This window comes from Aythya ferina (genome assembly GCF_964211825.1).
Source record: "Aythya ferina genome assembly, chromosome: 1".
In the NCBI taxonomy this organism is placed as follows: domain Eukaryota; kingdom Metazoa; phylum Chordata; class Aves; order Anseriformes; family Anatidae; genus Aythya; species Aythya ferina.
In genome coordinates this window covers 76,749,944-76,776,897 of record NC_140296.1, presented here as the reverse complement: position 1 = coordinate 76,776,897, position 26,954 = coordinate 76,749,944, and the positions used below count along the sequence as shown (strand labels likewise).

Genomic DNA, 26,954 nt, shown 5'->3' with positions numbered 1-26,954 from the left:
TACTCCTAAAACTGCTAAACCTCTATGGAAAGTATGCAGAAATTAATAAACATTTATGACACAGAAGAGCTGTATAGTAAGCAGCTGTTTTGGAATAGAAAATTAATAGTTCTAATCTCAACAAACAGCCAAGGCTGAAACATGATGTTTCTGAGGTTCTGTACTACAGGGCGCTGCATCACTTTTCAAATAATTTCAGAAGCCTTCTCAAAAGCTAGCAGCGTTCTTCTGGGACAGAAAACTTCTCTGGTACAGCAGTGACGTTCTCTTCTGGTTTATGTGTACAGAGGCTTCACTTTGCCCTGGATTTCTACATAAGTTTGCCATGTAACGACTGAAACTAAAGCTAAGTTGGATGATAAAATTCACTTCCTTTGTTTCTTTGTACACAATTAAAAATAAACAAAAAAAAAACAACTATAGTAATTCAAGAACAGCCCCAGACAAACGCAAAGAATATATTATTCCCCCACTGGGGAATGCCCAACTGGTTAAAGGAGACTTCAAAGGCTCCCAAGACTCTGAGGAGGAGGGAAAGGAATTCTGCGGCTGGCAGCCGCCACAGTTTTTTAAGCAATGGTTGGACAAGAGCCAAGAGTAGCTTAGCAAGGGTGTCAACAAAGTACTGAATTTACAGAACAAGATGGAGATCACGATTGGAAGTACCATTGAGATTTACAGAAGATTCCTCTGTTCCTGGGGTTTTTCAATACAAATGGAAAGTTATTGCCTGGAAGTCTTTTTATTGCTTTCTGGGTAAACAAATACAGGAGGAGGCTTGGAAAAATTAGATGTTGTTTTTCTTTAAAAGGGGCAAGGGCAAAAAGCTGAGAGGATGCACAAAGCATGACAGTTCCCTGATAATTATAACTTTAAGAAGAATCTCTTTGAATCATTCCTTGCATTTTCTCACGGGATTTCTTGAAACCAAAGCACTGGTAACTGTTTCATCAATTAACACAGCTCCGGTGCTGTATAAAGCATTTAAACCTGATCAGTCGCTAAAGGCAGCCTGAGAAGGTCTGAAGAATAAACTTTGCTTTCACTTGGAAGTTGCTATTTCAAGTATTTTAGACGTATTTCAGAACACAATGCAAGGCACTTGTTTTGAAAAGACATTTCTTCCATTCCTCTACCACCTCTGCCACTTGCCTGACACCGTCCCGTGATGCACATGATGGCCCAGTCATTAGTTCTCACTCCTACATAGGAAGTTAATGCCATCCTGATTGGTACCTTTGATGTCCACAGTTCAAAATTGGACCGAGTATCCCAGTAATTTTTGAATAATGATAATCTAGCTAGAATATCAACTCTGTCTTCCCTCTGAATATAAATCTTGCTTGTATATGCAAGCACTGTATTAGCCTAAGGGTGACAAACCCATTTTGCTGTGACGGCTGAATTACCACTTAGGATAATATCTGTGGGCTGCAAGTAATTAGTTATCATGAAAGAGACAAATTTTGCAACCTTGTTAATTGCAGAATGATTCCTTTCACTCAGCTCAGCACTGGCCCTATGAAGTCTCTATCCCTCGGTTCATAAACTTCTTTTATTTAATTCCTAATACGCTTAGCTTTATGTTCCCAGACTCATTTATATTAATCTTCTCTTTCTGTGCCTTCCCATCGATCATTTGGGAATTTAATTTCTCTCTGCAAAGACTCTCTTCGACAGTTTTTGCTCTGAATTGCACAGAAAAAAATGCAAGCCAGATCTGACATGCCTACAATGATTAATATCCTTACTCTAAGTTCAAACTTGATGTCTGTGGTAAAACAGCTAATAACAAAGTCTGAAAAACAAAAGGGAGTGATTTCCTTTGCATGCAATGGTGATTGTTGTTCCTATCAAAGGTTCCTATTGGTGGGATGCTTTATTAGCTCTTTTAGTCACAGCATTGCAACAGGAGTTCATGTTCTACTCATTATTCACAGTGGCTTCTAATGCCTTTTACAAAGATTAAGGAAAAAAACAGTTGCCAATATCCTCATGTTTTTCATTGTTGTTGTTTTAAATATGCACCTTGATGCACATACATGTTGGTGCAAATAGACTCCAATGTAAACCTCATTTTTTATTCAGCATTAACTAAAGTTACCATGACAATTTAAATAGCAGCCATTAAGTTACTATTTCTTTTAAGTTGACCTTTTTGTAAGAATTACCTAACTACTTGCATTTGTTGATTTTAAATTGCCTAGCTTATCTATCCTTATGATCAGTGCACTAACAGCTCTTCAAAGTGTGTTATTTAATTTGGGATAGCTGTTAACTTCACAACAAATAAGCGCATATGAGGGTCAAACAGTATAAAAAATAACATTTGTTATTCTGGTGTTTTTGTGTTGTGCTGTTTTTTGTTGTTGTTTTTTAAATAATTGTTAAACCACAATATACAAGTAATTCCAGTGATGGCAGGAAACCAAAAACTAATTCTACATTTTTCTTTTAAATAGATTAGATTTCAAGTAGATAGTATTGAGGTTGCTTGTGCAGACTATATTATTTACCATTACTGTGATAGCTCATATAGCTACTTTCTTCTTTTCTCCCTCCTCATCAACCATCAATTCCCACAATACTGAAAGCGTTCACTCCTTGGTGATAAGATGTTCAATGATAGCAATAGAGTAGAGTAGTAACTGCAGCAGCAGTACAAAGCTGTGAAGTTAAGGCATACTACTTTAAAAGTAGAACTGGCAGATGTGCCAGCTCCGTGGTGATACAAAGCTCAGCAGTAGTCCAGAAGAGAAAATGATGGAAATCATTCCCTTAGTTTCTCAAAGGGTCATCTGTTGTCCTTCTTGACAGTACCTTGTACTATATTAAAGCATAAAATTTACACTGCTTAAGAGCAAATGAAATTACTGTATTTCATATTGCTTCTAATTAAAAAAATCAGCACTTGTCTCTCAGAACTTTTTTTTTTTTTTTTTTTTTTTTTAAGACAGAAGAGTGAACTATGGATCACTGGAAAGCTAGGAAGTGCAAGAGTATAACATGAAAATCTTGATAAATATAAAAAGCAACAAAATTACCACCAACAGTCCACAGTTTGTCAAAGAAAAACAAAGTAACTTTATACACTATATCTCAATCATCGATTATAAAATTATTTACAAAGGGAAGAAGGGTTGTGCCCCATTGGAAAGATGACGAAAGAGATAGTACAAGAAATTACTTGCATGCATTCCCTCACTGTAACATGAGTTGCATAAATGGTATTGGAAACAAAGTTAGTGCCATCAGTTAACATCAGCTTGCTAGTGTTCCTAAAAATAACCACACATCTACTCACGATTTATGTGGTCCATATAATAAACTCCAATCTGTTGATCGTAAACAGTTTCCCATCCTAAAGGAAGCTCATCACCAACACAGTCAGCAAATGTCAATGGCTTTGTAATCCTGTAAAAACAAAAATAAACACATGTAAATACAAAAGGTGCAGTTATTACATGATTTGAAGATACCACCATGTTCTGATCACAAAATAGTTATACTGCTTAGGAATGGGCTAATAATTACAAACATACAGTTTTTAAATATGCTGACAGATACTCCCCAAACAGGAAAGACGAGCTTCTACCTTCAAGTTTCTATGTTTAACAATTTAATTATGATGGCATGCAGTCCTGCCAGTTTTTCTCCCATATTGCAAAGAACACAAATGTGAAAGTTGGAGTTCATCACTACTAGAAAAATATTAGAGGCTTTATAGGCTTTAACCTCTTCAAGGTGTCAAAGCAGTATAATTGTTTGTCCTTAAAAAATAAATGTTATATAGTGCTATTGATTTATTTTCAATTATACATTTCCAGCTACTATTAATGATATTCCTTTGGTCCTGACTCATCCAAATTACTTCCTCTCCCCCAAAACATAAAGAAGGGGATATAAACACGTCTAAAAACAATTCTGAACTGCACTAGAGCAGAAACAGTAACTAACAGGTAACGGCACCTCCTATCTAAAAGCTTAAAATGTCACACACGTACCTTCCTGAGCAAAATCCTGACAGACCTGTGGGTAATTGAAAACCACAACAATTTTGGTATGTACATGAATACTGAAAACACGTGGTTATGAATTCTAAAGACAGACTATGTAGCAATGCTGTTCTACAACACCAAGGAAAATGAGAATAGGAAAAACAAGTGATGCAAATAAAAATCTTCAACATTCAGTTGAATCATGTCTACTTCCCAAAGCACACTTTGGGAAACATTGTAATCATCACTTAAAGATAGTGTTTCCCTCTAAAAGCTACAAAAAAATTCCATTACAGAAAAGCTATTAATATAATAATTTCAGTTACACGTGGGATATGGTTCCAACAACTTCAATATTTGTATGTTGAGGCATTTTTAATACCTAGAATGACAACAGCTTTGCCAAGATTCAATGCATGCATTCTTTTACGGACTGACTTAAGTTCAGCATAATATGAGTAGCCCATAATAGTATTTGGCGTAAAATGGAAACTGTTCATATATTATAATATCCAATTAAAGTTTCCTGACACCAGAATTTGGACTGTATTTATAAATACACTGGATCATTGGGATTGGTATTTTCACTTCATTTGATAAAGCCTGAATAAAACAATAGCTTTATCTGAACTCAAACACATCCTTCTTTGAAACACTAATCTCTCCTCACTTCCCCACACTGAAATAAAACCAACCAAATTCAGTTGTAAAGACTTCAAATGATGGAAATAATACCATGGCTATATTTGAGCTCTTCCAATGGTCCAGTAAGCGCACCACTCAGTCACTAACAAAATATACAGAACATAAAACTACATTTATCTGTCCTGTCTCCTAAAACTATTTTAGTATTCTTCAGATTAAAGTGTTCAAAACTAATGGTAGTAGGATAAAAGTGTGTGTATATGTATATCTATCTATATACCTATAGATACAATAGTTACAAGCTAAAGAGGATATCTATCTATACACATATATATAGATATACATATAGATATATACATATAGATAGATAGATATCCTCTTTAGCTTGTAACTATTGTATCTATACATACATACATATAGATAGATAGATATCCTCTTTAGCTTGTAACTGTAAAGTTTTAATCAGCTCTATACAAAGATTCTCAAGCTGTATAAAAAGCTGAAGAAAATGAAGATGCACATAAACCCCTGCACCACTATTTAAAAGACTTTCCATTCCTGACAAATATGTAGTTTACATCATGTAATCATATAAATCCAAAGCATTCGAGAAAGAAGATGTTACTGTGGGCTGCCATATGCATTCTTTTGGTATTTGATCTAGCAGGCAGGACAAATATTGTCAAAATACTTCCGATCTCCCTGAAGTTCAGTCTAATATTAAAGATATAACATGCAGCATTTTTTCATAAACTCTCATGTTTTTTTCAGAAGACATCATGTTTACAATTTATCAAAGCAGTCTAGACACTGGTTCCTCAATTACCACACTATAGACAAGATTTTCTTTGGAACAAGTTATGAGACATGCTTGCCTGTTATACAAACACACTCTCGCCCTTTATTCCTAAATAAAACCTGCACAGGATACTCCAACCCTCTGCACTACAAGAAGTTTAATTCACCACTCCCCATGGTCCCACCACTGCCCCAACTTCCCCAAGTACAATGCTGGCTTTCTGGAGAAGGGTGACCAAAGAGCGTCAATCCACCTGTCTAACCAGCTTTCATTCCAACGTTATAAAGCCTGTGTGAATAGTTTAATTAATGCTTTTGAAGGAAACCTTGTAAGAAAGAGGACATATAAAAAGCCACCTTTCAGACACAAAGGCTATTAACTTGATGTTGCTTATTTTGAACTATAGTCAAAGTTGTTCCAGCTTGAGTTTCCTTCAGACAGAGCGTAACGTAACATTGAGTGAAGAATAATCAAGCTACATATGTCTGAATGCGACTAAATTATGAATCAATTGGTTAAACCATGCAAAGTTCAAAATAAGAATTGAAAGCTTGTCCCTGTGTTTTGCATTGGCTTAACTAAGTCAAGTGAAAAAACACCTTTGTTGTTTGACCAGGACAACTCTGAGAACAAGATTGTTATATTTTATAGTTAGGGAAATCAGGGGGTTCCAAAATAGCAAAGAAAAAAAATGTAATAGATGCAGTATTGGAGATCAGCCACAAAATGCAGCAGCAGACTACTGAAACTTTGTATCTTTGGAAATACTGCTTTCCCCTCTTTTTTTTTTTTTTTTTTCCAAATAGCTTAAATAGGACAGGTCATCTTCTCAGCTTCTGCACAACGTACAAGCATTATAAAGACAAACAAGAACAGAAAAGAAATGCTGCCATCTTTAATTAAAGAACAAACTAAGCAGGGCTGCCCTGAACTGTTCTGCCACCCATTCACAGTAGCAGATAAACAAAGTAAGGCGTCTCTTCTGTCACAAGTTATCATCTCCTGTCCCACAGGATGTCTGGTTGACATGTATAAGCTGGTCCTGAACTTCCAACCAAAACAGAGTTCCTCTGGCACCACTTTCCACATTAACTGGGCATGGACGCTGAATGTACAGCCCAGGTGTAAGTGACCATCGTCCATGGGGACCAATTTTGCATGTGTCAAAGAGCCAATCATAAGTTTTGATTGTTTGGCTAATTCATCATCTTTAAATGTTTCTCCTTTCCAAAAGTAAAGATGCTCTTCAGTCATCAGGCACCCATTATTTTGTGTCTCAGAAACCCTTCAAAAGCAGATACTAAAGCTCAGAAGAAAGCACCTATCACCAAAATCCCTCAAACTAAGCCGACAGAAATCTTCGAGCATGGTCTTGCTCTGTGGATCTGTCACTTCTAACGCTACCCAAATTAAATGTTTTCTTTAAGAAATAGTGGAAGTCTGGAACTTGAATGCAGTAGAAGACATTTCTGAAAACCCAAATTTTACATTAATATTTTTGGTACCAATTATCAAGGTAAACAGAATATAGAAATCAAACCGCAAAATAAAACTGAACAGTTGAATAAAACAGTTTCTGACTAAGAGGCATTTTTACCCTTCCTTGCCAATTTATCCCATACCTTGAACCATTAAACATATCCAGAAGGCTTCCATAATGCAACACTACAGCTTTCTGAATATAAAACAGCTAGAGAAATACTCCATCAGTTCATAGCAGGGAGTGGGTGGGAAGGAAGGCAATGGGCAATGACTAAGTACCATTTTAGAAGAATTACTGCAAAACTGTTCTTAGCTTTAACATACTTTATTAACAGAATCTCATTTCAGCTCCCCAAAACCACAGAAAAAACTCAACCTTTAAATAATAACAGCACACTCCTGGGTTCAAAGAAAAGGCATAGTCTCCACAAGGCAGTTTGACTGCTAGCATGGGGCAGCAATTTTGTTGACGGGGATTCCAAAAATGGAACTGGATCTCTACAAACGCAAAGCCTCAGAACATACTGGACGAGATCCTCAGGCCTCCCATGTCCCTTATGCCACAACAGAAGGCCCCGGCTGGTTGAGATTGCTAAGCCTAATCGAGCAAAAATTCCCCTGGGAGAAACCAAAGAAAGACAAACAGCCTGTTTTTGCAAAATCTTGATCAGGAAATAAAATAATAATAATAAATAATAATTAAAAAAAATAGCATTTCCAACGCAAGAACTCCACAGCAAACTAGCTGCCATCTCTCAGTCAATACCCAGACGCCTAAATGACATGCGGGGTCACCTTGTCTTCTGAAGTGGGCTAGGACTGAAGGGAAGTGCTAACCGCGAGGTCTACAACTCACAGGTTATGAAAATGAACCAACAAGTTCTGAATCAAAAACACTCTTTGCACAGGAGATGGGGGAAAAAAGGGACAAAAAGCATCAACTGTGCTTTTGGTTTTGTTCCCAATTTTGGACAGGTCCAAGAACAAAGCCAGAAAACATGTAATAAAACTTGATACTCCTCAACAAACAACTAGGAGGAACAGTCTCTTAAGGCCAATCTCAGATTGAATAACAGCCTGATGGGATAAGAGTTTTTGCCTTACAAACCCAAGTTACAGGCTAGAAAACTATTAATTCATATGACAGATCTGATAAATGACATGCAATTTTAAAACAACATTATAACTAGAAAAGAATTAACCATTCTGACACACCTAGCGATACTTTATCCAAAATAAAGTATTACACCAAGTATATTACTGAAGAGTCACAAGACAAGAAAGAGAGAAGGCAAAATGAGAAGTCATGCACATGCTTAAGGGCTTTCTGCCAGACATTTTTTTCTTACCTCCTTTCAAATAGTCATTTAAATTACAGCCCTTGCAATAAATTTCAACTAATCCTCTTGCCTTGTACTGTAGCTTGTATCTCCCCCAGTCCCACAGGAAAAAAAATAAAAAGCAAGCAAGAAGCTGAACAGGAACAGAAGATGATGTTTGTGTTGTCGGTTTTCCACAGAGGTTCACAAGAAAAGCTGTTACACCAGCTGATGGGGAGGAGGGCAGGGGTGGGGGCTGCTGTTTAGTTTTCAGCAATCACACTCCAGTCCTGAAGGCACCTCGCCCTGGCAGCTCCAGCCCGGCCTGCGGGGCACCCCGGGCCTGAGGACTTCTCTGGAGAAGGAAGCCCTGAGGCCACCCACAGCCTCCCACAGCCCCAGCCCACAGGCCCTCTGAAGACACCCCCCAACATTAGGGGCACATACTTGAGTATACATACATGCACTGGTGACAAGGCAAGAGGCTCTCCTGACACCTCGAAACCAGAGCCGTTTACCACGTTACACTAGCAGGTGCCATCGTGAACCATGGGGCCAGTCCTCTGGTGCTCCAAAAGAAACCATGTTCTCCTTGCTGCCCGTCCTGCCCAACAGCCTCAGCTCTCCTGAAGTGTTTTAGTTCAAGTGACCTCTCCAAATCTTTAAAATAAGCTGGATTTCAAAACAAGGTTGAGCAAACTACGTACTGCCTGCTTAGTCAAAAGTGCAATGAAGTTCACCACACATTATGTATATTTTCAAGATGAATCCCCCTTGCAACTTTTTTCACAATACAAATGCCGTATTTTCATTTTACCACTTAATTCAATCCCACGTTCGGAATAAAATAACTTTATAAACATCTACATGGTCTATCATGTAGACAAATCCACAGTACAGACAGTGAAGTGGAAACTTGCACAAATGCAATTCTGTGCTCAAGACAAAGACCTGAAGAAAGTAACTTGTATTCGAAGTCATCACTGGGATGTACTTCCCCTCAAAATAAAACACCCTGGAGCAAGGAAATAACAGCTCCAATTCTTCTAAAGGGCACTTGAAATTCATTCCTCTGAAGACCACACTGCATTTTGCAGTAATTTACATTCCTTTTTAAAACAATAAGGACATGAAGACTGATAATAGTGTCAAGCTAGTGTACATGATTTGGTGATTTTTACAGTAACATAAGCCAAAAAAAGTATGCACCAAGATAAAAGCAAGGCACAGGATAGAATTAATCATCTACAGTAATGAATCAACATCTTTATGCATGGAGAAAATTGTGTTTATTATTAGATATCACCTGTTTCCATACAAAAAGTTAACTGCCCTTTAATGCACTTTATTTCAAACCTGGACAACCTATGCTGAGACAGCCAACAAGCACTTCACCCCCACAAACATTTGAGCTATTTGTCAGTCACCTCCCAAGCCCAAGCCATGGTTTGCCACCGCTCACAAGCAATGGAAAGTGGCACACAATCATGCCCAGGCACCTCTCAAGGGAGATCTGCAGGAAAAGGCTTTTACTGCCACAGATCTCATGAATGAAATTAAGTACAGAGCAAGAGGTTTCACTGCAAAGATCAGGTTTTGTGACCAGGACCTCACACTCTTATCATCACATTCTCATCATCATATCATACCACATATTTAAAAAGTACAGGAAGAAAAAGTAAGTGATAGCCAGCTATCTACCTCTTTTCTGACTTTGTACTGAAGGAAAAAAAAAAAAAAAAAAATAGGAAAAAAATGAAATAATGCTATAAAAGCTCAGTGCAATGACCAGACTGCCCTCGTACTCTATTTTGGCACCTTAAACCTGAAAGGAATACTTTGTTTCTGAAAGAATTTCTTCATATCATTGTGTCCTGTGTTACACACTATGTTGAACCAATTGACTCAAAATCAAAAAGAATTCACTTTTTTCAAGGTAGGCAACCCCTCACTTTTTAATTTTATTTTTTTTAATCTCATTAACACTTTTCTGTCAGGCAAGGTAGTATACTAATTTTAGATGAAAACTGTTCATCACACACAACATGCTCTATACTACATAAAATTCAAAACATAGTAGGTACCCATAAAATCCCTGAATAGGTAGATTTTGTGATGCAAATGCAGTTACCTGTATGAATAGGAGATAAGCTATACAATTTGTTAGCTTCAAAAGAAATCATAGAAGCTTACATTGCCTACTTCAGACATTTACAAGAAATGTACCTCAGGACTCCTACTCTATTTTCTGTTCATTCTTACAGAAACAATAAACATTTACTAACAAGCAACAGAGAAATAATATGCTTTTATTTTTATCCTTTATCATACTTACAAAAACCAAAGCAGCAAAGAAATCCTGGGTTAGCACGTTGAAACATAAGAGTATGTGAGCTCCAGTTGCATCTATACTGCAGTTGCAGTATAATTTATCTGTCTGTTCAGGAACTGCTGAAATATGCCACACAGCCAAGTTTTCCAAGCAGCTACCCATATCTTAGCAGCAGCAGCAATGATCCATATCCAAATTCAAGACACAAATATTACCATAAATTCTTGCTGGAAAGATGTCAGCATTTCATCAAGACAAGTAAAATTCCTCCTCCAGAAATCATAGCTGGGTTAAAAGTCAGCGCTCTTAAGAAAACTTCTTTTGTTTCTAGTATCTGCTGTCTTTACAGAGCATAAACAATAAAAAACAGGGACAGGTGGGTTAAGTAAGACTTCCATGACCACTTTAAAACATGTTTTGTTTGTGTACGCACAGAGTCTGAAATTATGGGCAACTGTACAAAGCAGCCAGCCAGAACCTAAGATTAGCAGCAGGTGTCCTGACATCTCAGACCAGAAAACAGAAGTACACATGGAGCCTAGTAATACACCATCAGAGACCACCAGACAGCATGCAGCAGTTAAGACAGTTATGGGAGAAAATTAGGAGACTACAGTTTCACCAGCTGATGTCAAACTGGACCTCTGCATTCAGGAGGTTCTTAGCCAGAAACAATTGTATGCAAGATATTTACAATTTTTTCCTTTGCCAATCCTAATAAAGCTGCCTTGGTTACTCAAAATCTCTAAATATTTATAAGATCTTCTCAAGGACATATGTTGGGAGAAACCTTTAAAAAAAGAAATAAAAATCAGAAGTCAAGATTGAAATAAAAGGGAAATTTGGAAATTTAATCAGGAACTTTGGAATCTGAGAACAAAGCCGAATTCCTACAGCTCTGTAAGAATAACCAGGACAATGGGGATCTTCAGATGTGCTTTTTGAGACTCATTTACACAAATTGTTACAAAGTATTAATTAATAAATATTATTCATGTAAAAAAATAGTAAAACATCATCCACACAATGGGTTAAACTCCAGGCTATACTCAGATATGCAAGTAGATAAAAGCAAAAAAACACAGCAGAGCAGTAGTCGTGGCTCTGTTAGTGGCTCTTCAGAAACTGGTTCTTTTAGAAGTGTTCCAACAGTGATACGAGTTCAGCTTCTCTGCAGCTAGCTTCTGAAATAGCACATATCTAATTTTTCATTTGCATCCAATTTGAAAGCCTAACGTAACACTGCACCGGACCTGACACGGCACAGCTTTAGAGCAGGCAAGTAAAGCCATGTTCTAGTTTTATTGATACTGCATGAACATTTTATCTTTTTCTCCAATTTCTGTGAATAACAGTATATTCCACAGATTCACACAGATTCACAGAATTTCTAGGTTGGAAGAGACCTCAAGATCATCGAGTCCAACCTCTGACCTAACGCTAACAGTCCCCACTAAACCATATCCCTAATCATATTCCAACCAATATTCCAATTACATGCTATTGGTAATTCACGTCCTAATTAGTACAGGGCAGCCCTGCAGATCTCTCTTTTTCTTCCATCCTGCCAACCACAATTCTGCAACCTTCTGCTGGAGAAGAGCAAGTCATGCAGCTGTCTGAGTTTTTACATCCCCAGTACACATCAAAGCCTACTCCCAGCTTCAGCTCCATCTAGCATGCCACTTGGTAGTCCTGTGCTTAGCTTTGCCATGACTCTTCCAGTTTGAGAACTCCAATTTCTGACAAGCTTACTTGGGCACAATCCTGTCCACAGGCTAAGTGAACCATCCTAGAAGAGCCACGAGAAGAGGCGATGGATTGCTACCCCTTTATACAGAGGGCTGTATGTGTTTGTGTGAAAGCATATGCGTGCACTCACAAAATCGTTGCCTTCTTTCTGCCTGTTGGTCACAACTTCTGTGTGCAAACACCAGATGAAGAGGAAACACCTGTACCTTCCTAACGGTAGGCACCTGAGCAAAGATGAAAAGGTGCATCTGCCAGACCTTACCAGCAAGTTCTCATAACAAGCCCTTTGCACTTGAACAACAACGGGAGCAGATCAAATGAGGAAGATGGCAATAAGAGCAGGAAAAGGAATGTCCCCAGCAGACAAGGAGAACAAAAATGGGGCATAAAACTCCAAATTCAAGCCCATGGAGTTCAATGTTAAGAGAAAAGGAAGCATCAAAAGAAGCTTGATGTTTCAATAAAAAATGTATATATAAATTGGCCTTATATGCTGCCATGCAGTGAAATACTTCCTGCAGATTCTTGCAGTATGGACTGAAATTTAAATTGAAAAATAAAAATAAAAAGATTACCACGTGCTCAGTGTTACATTGCCTCCTTGATTTCTATATTAGTAAGGTACCTTGGCTATCTCTAGAGTAATACAGAAGCAAACAGGGAAGGTCTTCACAGCTGCCTTCCCATCTACTATGTTCTCTCACTAACTCCACACATCCTACACCCAGAAGATTATGCCAGCACTTGCTGACTAGCTCATTACCTTTAAATCTAACCTTAGTAGACTAAAATCTAACCTTACTAAACTAAACCATTCTTCAGAATTTTGACATCAATTTTTTCTAAAATGTTTTAACAGCCACTGGTAATTCACTTTTCTGTACATGTGCTGCAGTTTGCCATACCCTGCTGAAGGCCCCCTCTCTCCTCTTAAGTCCTTGTATTAAGTCCTTGTAGTCCTTATCTTTCTTTACCAACTAGCCAGCCTGGAAATAAACATATAAGATGCAATATGTATTTACTAATTTGTTCACATACCATTAAGGTGTCAAGTGACAGAGACAAGGCTTAATTTCAACATTTTTCAATAAAGAGAGTGTTGTAAAACACTTCTGTGAATTGATTATAGCTTACGAACACAAAAGACAAGTCACAGTCAGCAAAACTGAGTATCTTCGTTAGGTTAAACAGCAATCTTTGGTCTGACTAGCAGGCAAGTAGTTGCAGATGCACAGTGGTCAGCAGCAGAATCTTGAGGTATACATACAATTACATCCTGATGTGGTCTACAACTGCTTATTAACCAAAGAAAACCCTTTTCTTATACTGAGAAAACCCATCATGCTAGAAAACAGGCCAACTAACATGATGCTAAAGGCATTTTATACTTCTGTAGTCTGAGAGAAGAATATATTGCAGCCAAACTATGCTTAACTACTAGTGTTGCCCTAGAGGTAAATTTAAGTTTAATGGTATTAAAACCAGACATCTGTCATGTCTATGTGCACAAAGAAGCTCAGCACTCCCATGAAAAAAAAAAAGTAATTTGATGTATTTGATGTTTTAAAATGTTTTAAGCCCCAATCTTGCTAAAACTTACTATAATTTGAGTATATTCAATTAAACTGTACTGAAATTAATTTTGTAAAACCACTTCCATCAGTAAGTATCACTCAATGATACTTATAAAAGACAATACACATTTTTAAAGTTACCAAACAGTTTCTAGAGAATAAAGCAGAAAACAACTAACAATGGGAGGAAAGAGTAAATGCAACTGGACTGAGTATAAAACAATGGTTGGAAAAATATATATTCAAGAGACCATTCTTTTCAAGTCTCTGAACAAAGTGATGTGTAGATAAGTGCCAAAAGGCTATGCACACCATGACTTCACATACATCCTATTGAAAACAAATTGTGAGGTAAGACAGTAAACAAATGCCTCACGCCCTGAAAACTCTACACTGCCAGCTAATATTAGAAATTCAAGACAGGAGTTTCTCATTTGAGCTTTGAGAATACCTTTGCTCCTCCTCCAGCCCACTCAAATAAGACAGTCCTATATGTTTTCTAAAAGTACCACGTACAGCATTTCTAAAACTCGTTTGATTACCACATTCCTTCAAGTTTTACAGGCTCTCACACCATTTCTGCACAATGTCTTCTAAGATGGTACTGTGCTGTCACACACCACCTCTGCCTGTAGAAGGGTCCCCAGAGAAGACACCCTCGGCCCATGCCCCACTTGGTGGGCAGCCATGGGCCATCAAAGACAACACATGGTACTCCAGCAGACCCTGCCCAAATTATGCAGCAGATCCACAAGGCAGGCTTTCCAGACTACTTCTTCAGCCTCAACTCCCGTTAATAAAGCAAGTGGGAGAGAGTGCAACCAACGTGACACGGGGACAATCCAAGGACACCGTTTCAGTAACTTTTCTGAAGAGTTACCAAGTTCAATTTAGCTCTAAGCAACTGGAGAGAAAATATGTTGACAGGATCTTTGATGCTTTGGGTTTCAGACTCCATTTCTTGCAAGCAGTGATCTATGGCAGTCGCCTCGTTATTGAAGGTTTCTTCACTCCTCCAGAAGTTAGAGACCCTTAGTCAAGCAGATATGGGTGCATGCTTGAGTTGCCTAGAGGTGGCAATGGACAAGTCATGGACAAGTCATTAGCAAATACTCCATATATTAGCACAGTTAGAGGAATTCTCAATTCACCTACTTACTTAAAAGATCCAGCAAAACATATTTTAAAACTTTATTAAAAAAAAAAAATTAGTTATTACTTTTAAGACACTAAAGGTGGTCAGAAAATAGTCCCATTTTATGCAATTTTTCCCTAATAGGTTTTTCTATTTTCCAAATGCACCAAGAAATGCAACAAAAGATTACATCTCCCTAACATCTTTGCTCTTTTATACCATTGGAACAATAACACCCTTGCTAAAAAGAATTTAAAAAATTACTTCTTTAAAGCCCAGTAACAGTCTAGAAAAGAGCAATGGATCTGCAGTGCTTTGCAGCCTTGCTACATTTTCTTCTCACAGCTCACTCTTTGCCTTTGCTTTAAAATTATAGATGTATCTGTCAAATTATTTGTACTTGATATGTCAGTTTATATACTTTCTAAGCTTTTTATTCTCACCATTCTCAGCTTGCAGTCATGAATGCAAATGCATAAGCTACAAACATATAACATTCATACAGAGAGCAGGGTGAGGGAAAGTCCCTACAAATTTAAATTATTAACACATTAAGACCTGTTTACAACTGCTTCCACACTCCAGGTTCACCACCCTGACAACAAGTATTTTTCATGCTTTTACAAAAACTTAGCCCATGTTTTCCCAGTATTTAGTTATCCCAGTGATATTACAATTCCCCAAATATACTTGCCTCTACACTTCTCCTTAATGCTGACTATGCAAACTAACGCAATATATTCCCCAATCAATTCAGTGACTTAGTAATATATCCTCAAGAAAAAGACAATTATACAGATTTATGTTCATATGAAACTTTTCAAGAGGTTGAAGTTATGAAGTTTGATGTTCTTACTTCTATGGTTGCCAGCAGTTATGCAATGTATTGTATTTAAGTTTCAAGCTAGACCAATAAAGTACTTCCAAGTAATATGAGGAATTACTCATAACTTCACTGTTGCATATTTGCTAAAATACAGGAGTAAAAAATATTTGTGAAAATAAAGAATTCCAGACAAATAATGCAGTGGTTATGAAGAATAGTAAGGTAATAAAGGGGGGGTGGGGAAACCTGCTCAAACTCCAAATTAAAAAAATATTTAACTTACTAGAAAAAAATATTTTTCAGTATAATAAACTAAAGCAGAGAGAAAAACAGCGTGTCTTGTATTTTTAGAGTATAAACTTTCAGCACAACAAAAAAATGGGAAAAAAGTACATAAGAGATGAAGCACAATTATAGCAGACAGCACATGGTCTCAGATCTGCACTGATCTTAAATTTGCACATAACTGATTATACACATTTAACAAGTAGCTCCTCGCTTAAAAAGCAGTGGAAATTTTGATTACGCTTATATGATAACATACTAATGAGACTTCAACAGTAGATGGCCTCCTCTTCTTCCTCCCCATCTCCCATGACTGACAAAGTTAAAAATAGAGGCTTCCGTTTCCGTAAATTATTTCCCTTTAAACTTTTCTAGAGCACTGAAATTAGCTACTTTGCCAGCTTCCTACATTTGTGTTGGAAAAGAAGGAGTGTTAAAAACATGCTTCCATTTACAGCAACTCAGGAAACTGACTTGTGCGGTTTGTATTACTGTTACTGTCTGTAAGTGACAAGTCCCTCTGGAAGGTGTAGGTGTTAGAAAGTATACCTTTGGATACTGCTCACCCAAAGGCCCCTTGCACTGCAGACAGGGCTATATATATTTTGTGGGTAATCTTCTGTACTTGCTTATACTTCTGTATTTAAGCATTGCATTGCAGTTAGACAACACAGATATTTTCAGGACAAAGCTTCCAATTCCCCATTCAAGAAGAGTTCAATAACTATGAAGGAGAGAGTAAGAGCCACAGAAAGCCAGCTTCAAGTCCCTTCCTTCATGGCCCTTAGCCTTCAAGGAAGTCAGAAGCCACGGGAAGCCTCTGACTTCTGCTGTCACAGCACAGCACGATCCCAGCTGACCAGGTCCATATTTTAAGGTCAGAAGGAACCACTGTCATCACCTAATTGACCTTCTGCATAATGCTTGCCACAAAACTTCAGCTGGCAATGCTTGCATCTAGCCCAACATCTCGTGGTTGACCTACAGCATATTTTCCATATTGGTAAGGGAACTGTTTGTTTATATCAAAAAAGATGTACATTGCAGAATAAGTATCTGAACTGTTTATCTCAAAGTACTGAAGACCAACAACACAAAAATAGGAGGAATCCTGATACCAGTCTGTATCATCTACACACTACCTTACAGCAGTGCCATGCATTCACTAGGAAGCCTGGTACCCTTCATAAGACATCGCCCGGTTAGGAAATTTGTTGATTGCTTCTAATTTTGCTAGACTGACATTGTTCTGGCTGAAGTTCTCTCTCCTGGGGGTGTGTCTCATTCTCATCTCTTGTGAGAAGTTTCAATTAAAGCAGCTTACCATTGGAAAGAATAAAACAGAGGAAAAAATGCTGTCCCTCCCCACCCCCATGCTAGCATTCCCACAGCAGCTTCACAGACTCTCTCTCCACTACTAATACTGGGATCTGCATTTTTCAGGTCTCCTGCTATCCCTGTGGAAAAACGTTCAAGTTTGGCCAAGGCACAAAGGAGTGGAAGGGTGGGAATGTATTCCTGCACATGCTCAGTGTAACTGTGAAATGCAAAAGCCCTGGTTAAACTCCACAGAATTTAAACTCTGCACAACATGCATTGACATCTCCAGACACCTCTGCTGGCTACAAACCCACCCAACCCCTGTGTGCTGGGACATCACTGAGCTTGCTCCAGCTGCACAGAGCTGCTACAGAAAAAACATTTCCAGCACATCCTTGCTCCTCACTCTGTGCCCAGGAGCAGACTAGGGAGACAAGTTTCTTCCTTCACTCCCAATCCGACCCCTTTGGGATCTGAACATCTGAACATCACAGGGAAAAAGAAAGCACGGCCTCAACAACAGGACAGGGAAGGACAGGCAGGCTTTGCCAACATCAGATGCCGTCCTCTATGGCCCTCTGCTCTGAAATCCCAGGGCAGATCACAGCTTCTCTCCCCTGTCCACTCCACTCCCCATGGTCGCCCACTTCCAATTCCTCAGTAAGCTCCAACTGCAGTTTGCACAAAAGCTGAACTACCATCTTAGTACCACTGAACCAGAGATCCCTGCCCTCTTCACCAACTTCCACCACCTCTGCACAACGCCATCACTTAAGAGCACTATGATGGTGAAGGGTCTGGAGGGCAAGATGTGTGAGGAGCAGCTGAGGCCCCTTGGGTTGTTCAGACCCAAGCAGAGCAGGCTGAGGGGAGGCCTCGTGGCGGCCTGCAGCTCCCTCACGAGGGGAGCGGAGGGGCAGGTGCTGAGCTCTGCTCTCTGGGGACAGCAACAGGACCCAAGGGAATGGCATGGAGCTGGGACAGGGGAGGGTCAGGCTGGGGGTTAGGGAAAGGGTCTGCACCCAGAGGGTGGTGGGGCACTGGGACAGGCTCCCCAAGGAAGGGGTCACGGAACCGAGGCTGACGGAGTTCAAGAAGTTTGGACAACGCTGTCAAACACATGGTCTGATTTTTGGGTGGTCCTGTCTGGAGCCAAGAGTTGGACTTGATGATCTTTATGGGTCCCTTCCAACTCGGGGTATTTTGTGATTCTATGATTCACTACCAGTTCAAGACAATGCCGAGGAGAAGGGAGGCAAGCAAGACCTCCTACTATTGGTAACAAACCATTAATCAAGTTTTTTAATGTACTGTGGCAAGGCTCTTTAGGGGAAAAAAAGCCAACACAACAGAACACAACCACATAAATTAAGACTGTCTCACAACAACTTAATAGCGAACCTTAATTCTGGCATTTTATAAGGTGTCTGTGTTCAACTATACAACTGCAATAAACATGAAAAGAATTTACACACACATCTCATAAAAGCATCTCCATTAGGAAAAGTTCATTTAGGTGCCAGGGTCCATATCTTAAAGAGCCTTCAAACATTTGGGGGAAGGTCAAAGTGTATTGAAAAAGTTTTGTTCTTTTCTAAGAAAGTCAAGTATACGACAAATGAAAAACCAAGACATGATAGGCACTTCTAAATACCCATTTCCAAACAATGGCATTGTAAGTCCCAGTAACAGTAATCCACAATATGAGCACTTCCTTCATTGCTCATGAAATGTTAAGACACAACACGGGAACTTGATATGGATAATATCTTTCAAAAACACCAAATTAATCCATTTATTTGGTAAGACTGGTTAAAAAGCAACAATACCCTGGGAGCTACTTAAGAGAATAATTCATGAAGGAAATGAACTACTAAAATGTGTAATGACTGACTGACCAAACAACCTTTAAACAAAAGTTATGCAAAAGGAGATAGCTACTGGATTTTAAAACATATCCGCTACAATATGCTCATACAAAATATTTTTTCATAGTATCTGCAATTAAAATCTCCACCTTCTCTCTCTTTTTTCAAATAAGAACAAGCCTAACTTTAACATAGACTTTAAAGTTCCACACGCAACACCAGAAAAGCCATAGAAATATCAGAGATGCAGATTAAATGAACTGCAGAAAAAGCAGAGGAAGGAAGAGAAAAACATTCCCATTTCCAAGAAGCCTTTCTGGTACAGAGCATAAAGCAGTTTGGACTGCTTAAAGTTAAGCTCTACCTAGTGCTGCCAGAAGGGAGATGGGACACGATGCTTTGTTTCATACAGAAAATTGCCTGCCTCACAGAGTTGATATGAAGCCTTGTTACAGAAAGAATTCTCTGTTTCACAACTCTTTGGGGTTACTAGCAGAGGAAGCATCCAAACTTTAAGTTTCTGTAAGTCCTATTTACCTACTTCCTTCAAAATTACTTTTGGGATAAATCTAACCAGCAGTGAGATCCCAAGTCTTCGAAGTGAGGATGGTAGATAGCACGGTCCTCTGAATTTCAGAACTGATCAGCAAAATTTGAGACAGGTGGTATACTTTTTCCAACAATTTCAGCTATTTCTCATTACTCAAAGATCTAGTGATTCAATCTCTGAGTGGTATGAAAGAGAAAATTCACAGATTTCAGAGGCACTCGAAGCCTCCTTGCTTAGTGGAGTTGAGCAACACTTATCCAGTAAAAGGAAGGCCATGAAGCAGACTAAACCACGATTGCTATTCCAGACAGCAGATGCCTAATGTGTGCTGAAAACTTTGTGACTAAAGTCTGTTTCAGAGACTATGACTTCAAAAATTTACCACTCCAAGGCTATTAAGAAACCCGAGTGAACTGAAAGGGAAACAGCAGAGCACGGGGAAGGCAGGGGAGCATACAAGCATGACAGGAAATTCCAAGAAAAATGTGGTAATGACTCTTATGTACTTACTCTGCTCCACACATTCTTGTGCTGTATCATTTTCTAAAAATCTTTTACTACTACCCATTAAGCAAGAAGGCAGCTGAAAAAAAAAAATAAAAAATAAGGGAGTACTCACTCTTCCTCCCTCACCTTGTACTTAAACCACAGCCAAACAACTAATTTGGAGAAAAGATTTCCTAGTCTGCCATTGCTGCCAGGAAAACCTTCTCTGCTATGACCCTTGTCTAGCTTCTTTTTGCAGGTCTTACCTCCCCCTCATAAGTGAACTCATATGTTTACATGCATTGCCCCTCTCAGCTCTTCCCAGAGCTAAATCCACATGACTCTTATTCATACAATTTAGATTTTCTAACTCCTTTCTGCCCCAGCATGACAGACAGGAATTACCAAAGATGGAAGCTGTCAGAAGAGTGAGAGTACCCCTTTAGTCCACCCCTTCCCTCCTCATAGTCACAGTTGAAAGTCTGATCCTAAATTTTTAACATCCCAAAGAATTTGGATTAGAAATTAGAATTTGAGGGCAAAATTATCAAGTTAGCTAGAGTACAATGAAGATACCATTGATTACATAAATTGGTTCATATTGAATTAAAGCTATTCCTTGCCCTTTCCCCTTCAGGTATTACCACCACTAGATTATTTTTTTCCTGCCATTATCAAAAGGGCAACAAGTAAAAAATTAACAAGCTATTTTAATCATTTTTCAGCCTATCTGATCATTTTCTGTCTCTTTTCAGAACAGCCTTCCGAGACAAGGATACTCACTTCACACCCAGTTAAACCTTGTTGCTCTGCTACATTTTAACGGAAGCTTAAGTTTTATAGGTATGACTGGTCTAGACCCCCCTCCTTCCCTCTGGCCATGTATTGAGCAATGCATCTTGTTACTAACGCACTGCATTAGTCTTCCCAATTCCTGCAAAAGTTAGGGAAAAATAAATGTCTGCATAAAACTAACTCCTTTCAACAATGCAGCAGTCATAAATGCACTAAATTTAAACAAATAGTCGAGACTGAATTGAAACGCTGATCCTCATCCTGTTGGGGGAAAAAAATCACCAGAGCCAAACTCAAACTCCCTGGAAGAGACTCACAAAGACTATATATACAACCTAGAGAGCAAAATGCAAGGCAGCATACCAGCTACCAAAGCCATCTGTAAAACTTGCTGCTTTCCGAAGTGGCACCGAAGTGATGCTAAGGGCAGACATCCACGGATGCAAGCACATTTCTACTGATTGAATAATCTGTACTTCTCAAAATCCCAGAAAACACACAAAAGGGCACTATTCAACATTTACTTCTTCCTAGAAAATGAGTGCTGACAGAAGCAAAGGACAGGATGGAACTGTTGCTGCCATAATATAAATCCAGAATTCTTAAAAGGATAAGATGCCATTTGTTGACAACCCAGCCAAAATTATTTCACAATGTAACATTTTACACGATCCAAGAACAGTATGAAAGTAAATAAAAATATTTAAAGAGCTTTTGCATATAGACTAATTGCCTTTAAAAGGAAAACAAATTACACAAATGTCGTTTTCAATAGCAGCTTGTCTAACATATGATTTAATTTAACAGGTCCTAAGATAGTAATGACAGTAAGCACTGACAAGTTCTTCTGGCAACTTCTAACATCCATCAGAATTTTAATGTTGAGAAGAGAAAAAAAATAGTTGTCTTAAGAGCTGCAACATTAATTCTCCTTCTATTTCTTCTTTATAAGTAGCCATGAAAATGCATTCATCTTGTCCTCAGTAAACTGTTCATCCCCACGTATTTTGGGCAACTAAGCCCAGCACATTCTTCCATTGTTTTGGACGTACACTGCTTTGATGTCTGATTTCCAAAACAAGAGAACTACAAAAACACTCTCAAACATACGATCCAGATTGGACATGTGCTTCCCCACACACACATTAGCGGCAAAAATTGCTGTGTTCCTTTCGCACTGCTGTCATTCGCGTCATTTTATACGTGCCGATTTTGACTGTACAAAACACAGAGCTCCCCAAACAACAAAAAATACCCGTTATTAGCACCACCTCCTCCTCTCTTTCCTACAGCCATGCAGCTGCAGCCACCGCGGCTGGGCAGAGCTGGCGGCAGCCAATCCCACCGGAGGCCAGCCAGTCCCTGCAGCTCCTCCGCCAGCTCCACGGCACACGTTCCTCCAGCATGTTCCCACCCAAAGAGCTGGCACGATGGAGCAGGAGACACCAAAAGGGTACTTAACCATTTATAACACAGTTTTTCCTATTGCACACTGTCAATAGCCACACGCGTCTTACTTGTCTCCAAAAGCTGCCTGATGCCCTTACGGCTACTGCTTTCCACAAACAAAATCCCCACTAGTGAAGCTGCTGAACTGCCAACTATTCCGCGCTGTGATGAATGCCTAATATTCACCCTCATCAGCCTAATGAAAAGAAAACTTTAGCTCAAGCTACACAGCTACAAGATACAGCTTACACGTGAGAGAAAGTACATTTCCAGAAAATGCAAGGCATCTACACCTATCATATCATGCTTCGCAATTGTAACATGAATTTTGGAAGAACAATAAACCCCATCAATTTCTAATGCTTCTTTAAAAACATTATGACAACTGATGTTGGTAACAAGTTAGAAAGGAGGAAGGGAGAGAGAACGCACAACTCTATCCTCAGACCAACCTTGCTCATTGCTAACTTTCTTCACGGTGTAATCTGCAAAGCTTCATTGCAAATAACTATGTGAAGTGATACAAGATTCAGGGGCTGAGGTCTTCTGCCTTTGGAAGGCTGTAGCTGAGAGTTCCTAAGTGTCACTGATTTTAGAACGTGCTTTACAAGGGAAAAGCACAGGGGTCTGAAAACAAAGCCAAACAGGAGAGATGAATCTTTACATTCCCGTTTTATTAGTATGCATACAATCACATTATTCATTTATAAGCAGAACACTACCATGAGGTAAGAAACACCATAATTAGTACTCAGGCTGAAAACTCCTTGGGGAGTTTAAAAGTAACGCTATGCAAGAAGTCTGGAGAACTGGTCTCCCACATCCCAAACCAGCACCACTGAACCAAAGCCTCTCTATCTCTGGAGGGGTGTGACTGAAAGAGACAAACATTTCAGGACTGGTATTTCACAGCAGCTACAGGAAGAGGTCCGAAAAGGCACTGTGCTAAGAGAGCTGGGAGATCGGGCGGTAAGTCCAAAGCAGGATTTTGGGAGACTGGGAAGAAAACTTGAAGTGCACCTTTCTGTGCTTCTGTGAAGTATCTGAGAAGGGTAATATAACTGTCCACTGCAAAGACTCAATTTATCATTCCAAGTAGGTATTGTGACTGGGTAATATTAAAAATCTTCCTGAAAACACTGTTTTATTTCCAAGATCTTCCCTTAATAGCAGTTTATTATATACAAAGCATTGTATGCCAACACATTGTGCCAATCAAGAGTTAAGAAAGTTATGAATCCATTTATAATGAATCCATGGTGATATATACTACGATAATCTGCATTTAATATGTACTTCATAAGTACAACCCTACAAGGCATGACTAGTGTCTCCAACTCACACAAAAGAAGGTTGAGCTAACTGATCTCTAAAGAAACTAGTATTATAGTAGAGATACTACAAATTTGCACACTAAGGTAATTACTCCACGCTCCACTATATGCAGACACTTCTAGAGTTTGTCCGAACTGTTTTGGGCAGACCCAAAGCAGCTCAGCCCTCGCTCAGATATGTACGGGCTGCCAGCTACTTGAGAGTGGCAGGGAGCTTCGTCTAACCCAACCTCCCCTATGCAGGGCTTGTTAGCTCAGGTTCAGTGATGAATTAACCACAGGCACCTGGCTCCCGACCAGCTCAAAGCACGAGCCGGATTTGCAACATAGCATTTAGACACAACTGAGAACGTCTCATAATGAAATTGCTTACTCACCTTATTCACCTCACTTACTTCATCTAGTGGAATAAACTACTCACCCATATTGCTACACAAAGAGCATTTACATGGAAGATCTAGGGCACTGTTTATTCACACCCAAGCTTTCTGAACTCCAGCTTTTCCAGGTAGAAAAATCCGTTCTTAATGAAGGTCAAAACCGAAATGAACAATCTTTGCTGACAGCAAAACCACTGGCACCTTCTACACTTGAGGGCAGTTCAGACAATAATACATCTTCGACCCTTAGGGACAAAAACGGGCTGCTGGCAGCTCCAGGAGGTTCACTAAGAGCAGGTATCTCACCAACAAACCTTCTGCAAGACTCTGTATCTCTTCTTAAGATCACACTGCTTGTTCACACCTAAGGGAAACCAATGCTAAAAGCCAGGCAGCGTACTGCAGGTCACATAACCTAACAGCTACACAGGAAGCTTATATTTGTCCAGTGCTTTGGTCCATTTTTTTGTAATAATGCAGCCACGTGAAGATACATACATTCCACAGAATGGTTATAAGCCAAGCCTGTACCATAAGATCTGGCACATCATCACCTCAGAATGTGTTTATATTAATTGATTATAACTGTTCTTATCAATCAAATGGTAAAACCATCGCTTGGTTTTAGGAATTGGCTTCTCTTTAAGTCAAGTGGCTACTAAAACCAGCAGGCAGAGATGTAAAAAGAAAAAATAAAAAAAACAAGGTCTTGGAATCTGGTCTCTTATAAAAATACGGATATGCAATTTTTATTACTAACACTATTAGTTTAGTGTCTATTTGGCTTTTATTCCATTGATTGGTTTCAATTTTTTCTGAAAGCCCCCTGGTAATTCAAATACTCCAATACTCTATAGAGTTCAGAGCAAGCAGGGGGCCCAGCAGAAAGTGAGATTCCCGTGCTCACACTGCATCAGGTATCAGAAAATCCACTCAGGAGCAAACAGATAGAAATACCCCAAAGTGCAAGGCGAAAAGCATCCAGCAGAGCCTTCACCTTCCCAGACACCGAAGTTGATAGCTGTAAGACACAAACCCACAGGAAACCAGGCTTTGTTAGTTCCGGGACTCGTAGAAATACCTGATTTCTATAAACAGTGACATTTTCCACATCTACCGCAAGCTTCTTCAGCACATCAAGTTCAGTATCCTGCAAGGCATCTCCCTGCCCTGCCCTAGACATTCACGTGCAAGCTACCCAAATATTTTCCCTTCCAAAAGTTATTTTCTTTAAAAATACATTAAATATTTCCTTTAAAATCCACAGCTAGTCCTATTTATGTGACTATTTGCTGGGTGGAACAAAGTTAGATGCTAAGCTGGAAATACCATAACAGCTGAGTATTTTAACTGGCAACACCCTTGTAATGACATGCCCGTGTGTCATATCAGCTATAGACACCACATCTTCACAAATCTGACATCTCCCAGCTTGAAAATTAATTTAGCATGTTTATCAGAATTTTACATGCACATTCGCACAGGCATTCTTGCATTGAAAATACCTAAGAGCATTGTATCAAGTGTATGTTCAGGAGTTTGATGCTCATCAGTAACCATCTCAGTAGCAGGTTAATCCACCACCCCTCCAAAACTGCTTAAAGCTTTTGTGCCATGCCACAACACAATTCACGTTACAATAATTTTTCTATAAAATAAAAACCCAAATTGTAGGTCATGCATTGTTTTTAAATGCCGAAATTTGATCTCTTTACAGATAAAAATCAATAGCCTTATTGCCTGTATGGGTCCATCGATACGTGTATGCACTATTTACATACATTAGCACTGTTATACAAGCAACTTGTCCTAAATAAACAAAAATTGTATAAGGATGTTGCAACTGCTGGTGAACCTAAAAGTGCTGGGTTTGGGAGCTGTGTTTTTCCCCCAAAGTTGAAAGAAAACACATGGTGATACATAGGAAGATTATGCTACTCTTTCTTTAAGACAGGCACCAGAAGTTTTAAGAAAAGACAGGTTCATTCCCAATTTCAGTATTTCCTGAGTGTTTTGTTGCCACATTTTATAACTTGAACTTCGCTGATGTTTGTTTTGTTGCATTTTATAAATAAAACAGGGCAAAAGCTGAGAACTGAGCAAACCCGGGATTCAGCAATCCAGCAGACATCTAAGTCTTGATTAAAAATATTTCTCCTGATTAAAAGCGACCCACCCATGAGAATCAAAGAGATAGGAATTTGGAGGCATGCCAGTTCATACAATAACTATGTTTATTTGTCTTAATAAATATTTAAGAAACATGACTTGTGGTATTTGATACAACTGAGCCCGGTTAAAAGGCCTCTCTCCATGACATAAGCAAATACCGTCTACCCTCTTTATTTGTCTGACTTCTCCAACATTCAAGGCTAATCTAGTTTTAGGTCAGGAAAAAGACTGCGGTCTGTCATTTTAAACAAACCATTGTAGTAAAACGTGAACAGGAAATTCCTAACTACGCTGTTCAAAGAACAATGATTAAAAAAACAACAGAAACTTACAAAGTACAAGGAGCCTACAGACTATCACAGGACAGTTTGGGTGGAAAAAAAAAAAAAAAAAAAAAAAGCAAAAAAAAAAAAAAAGCAAAAAAAAAGAAAAAGGCCTATAATTACCTTGCTC

At 38.9% G+C, this 26,954-nt stretch overlaps 1 protein-coding gene across 4 annotated transcripts in view; it reads right to left on the bottom strand.

Moving 5' to 3' along the window:
* The window catches only part of WWC3 (WWC family member 3), a 99,989-nt gene that overhangs the window by 58,864 nt on the left and 14,171 nt on the right, over window positions 1–26,954 (bottom strand). For all 4 annotated transcript variants that reach the window (XM_084506661.1, XM_084506658.1, XM_084506660.1 and 1 more), the window contains exon 2: window positions 3,305–3,414. In XM_084506661.1, the coding sequence (XP_084362787.1) occupies window positions 3,305–3,414 (110 nt within the window). The remainder of the gene's footprint in view (window positions 1–3,304; window positions 3,415–26,954) is intronic.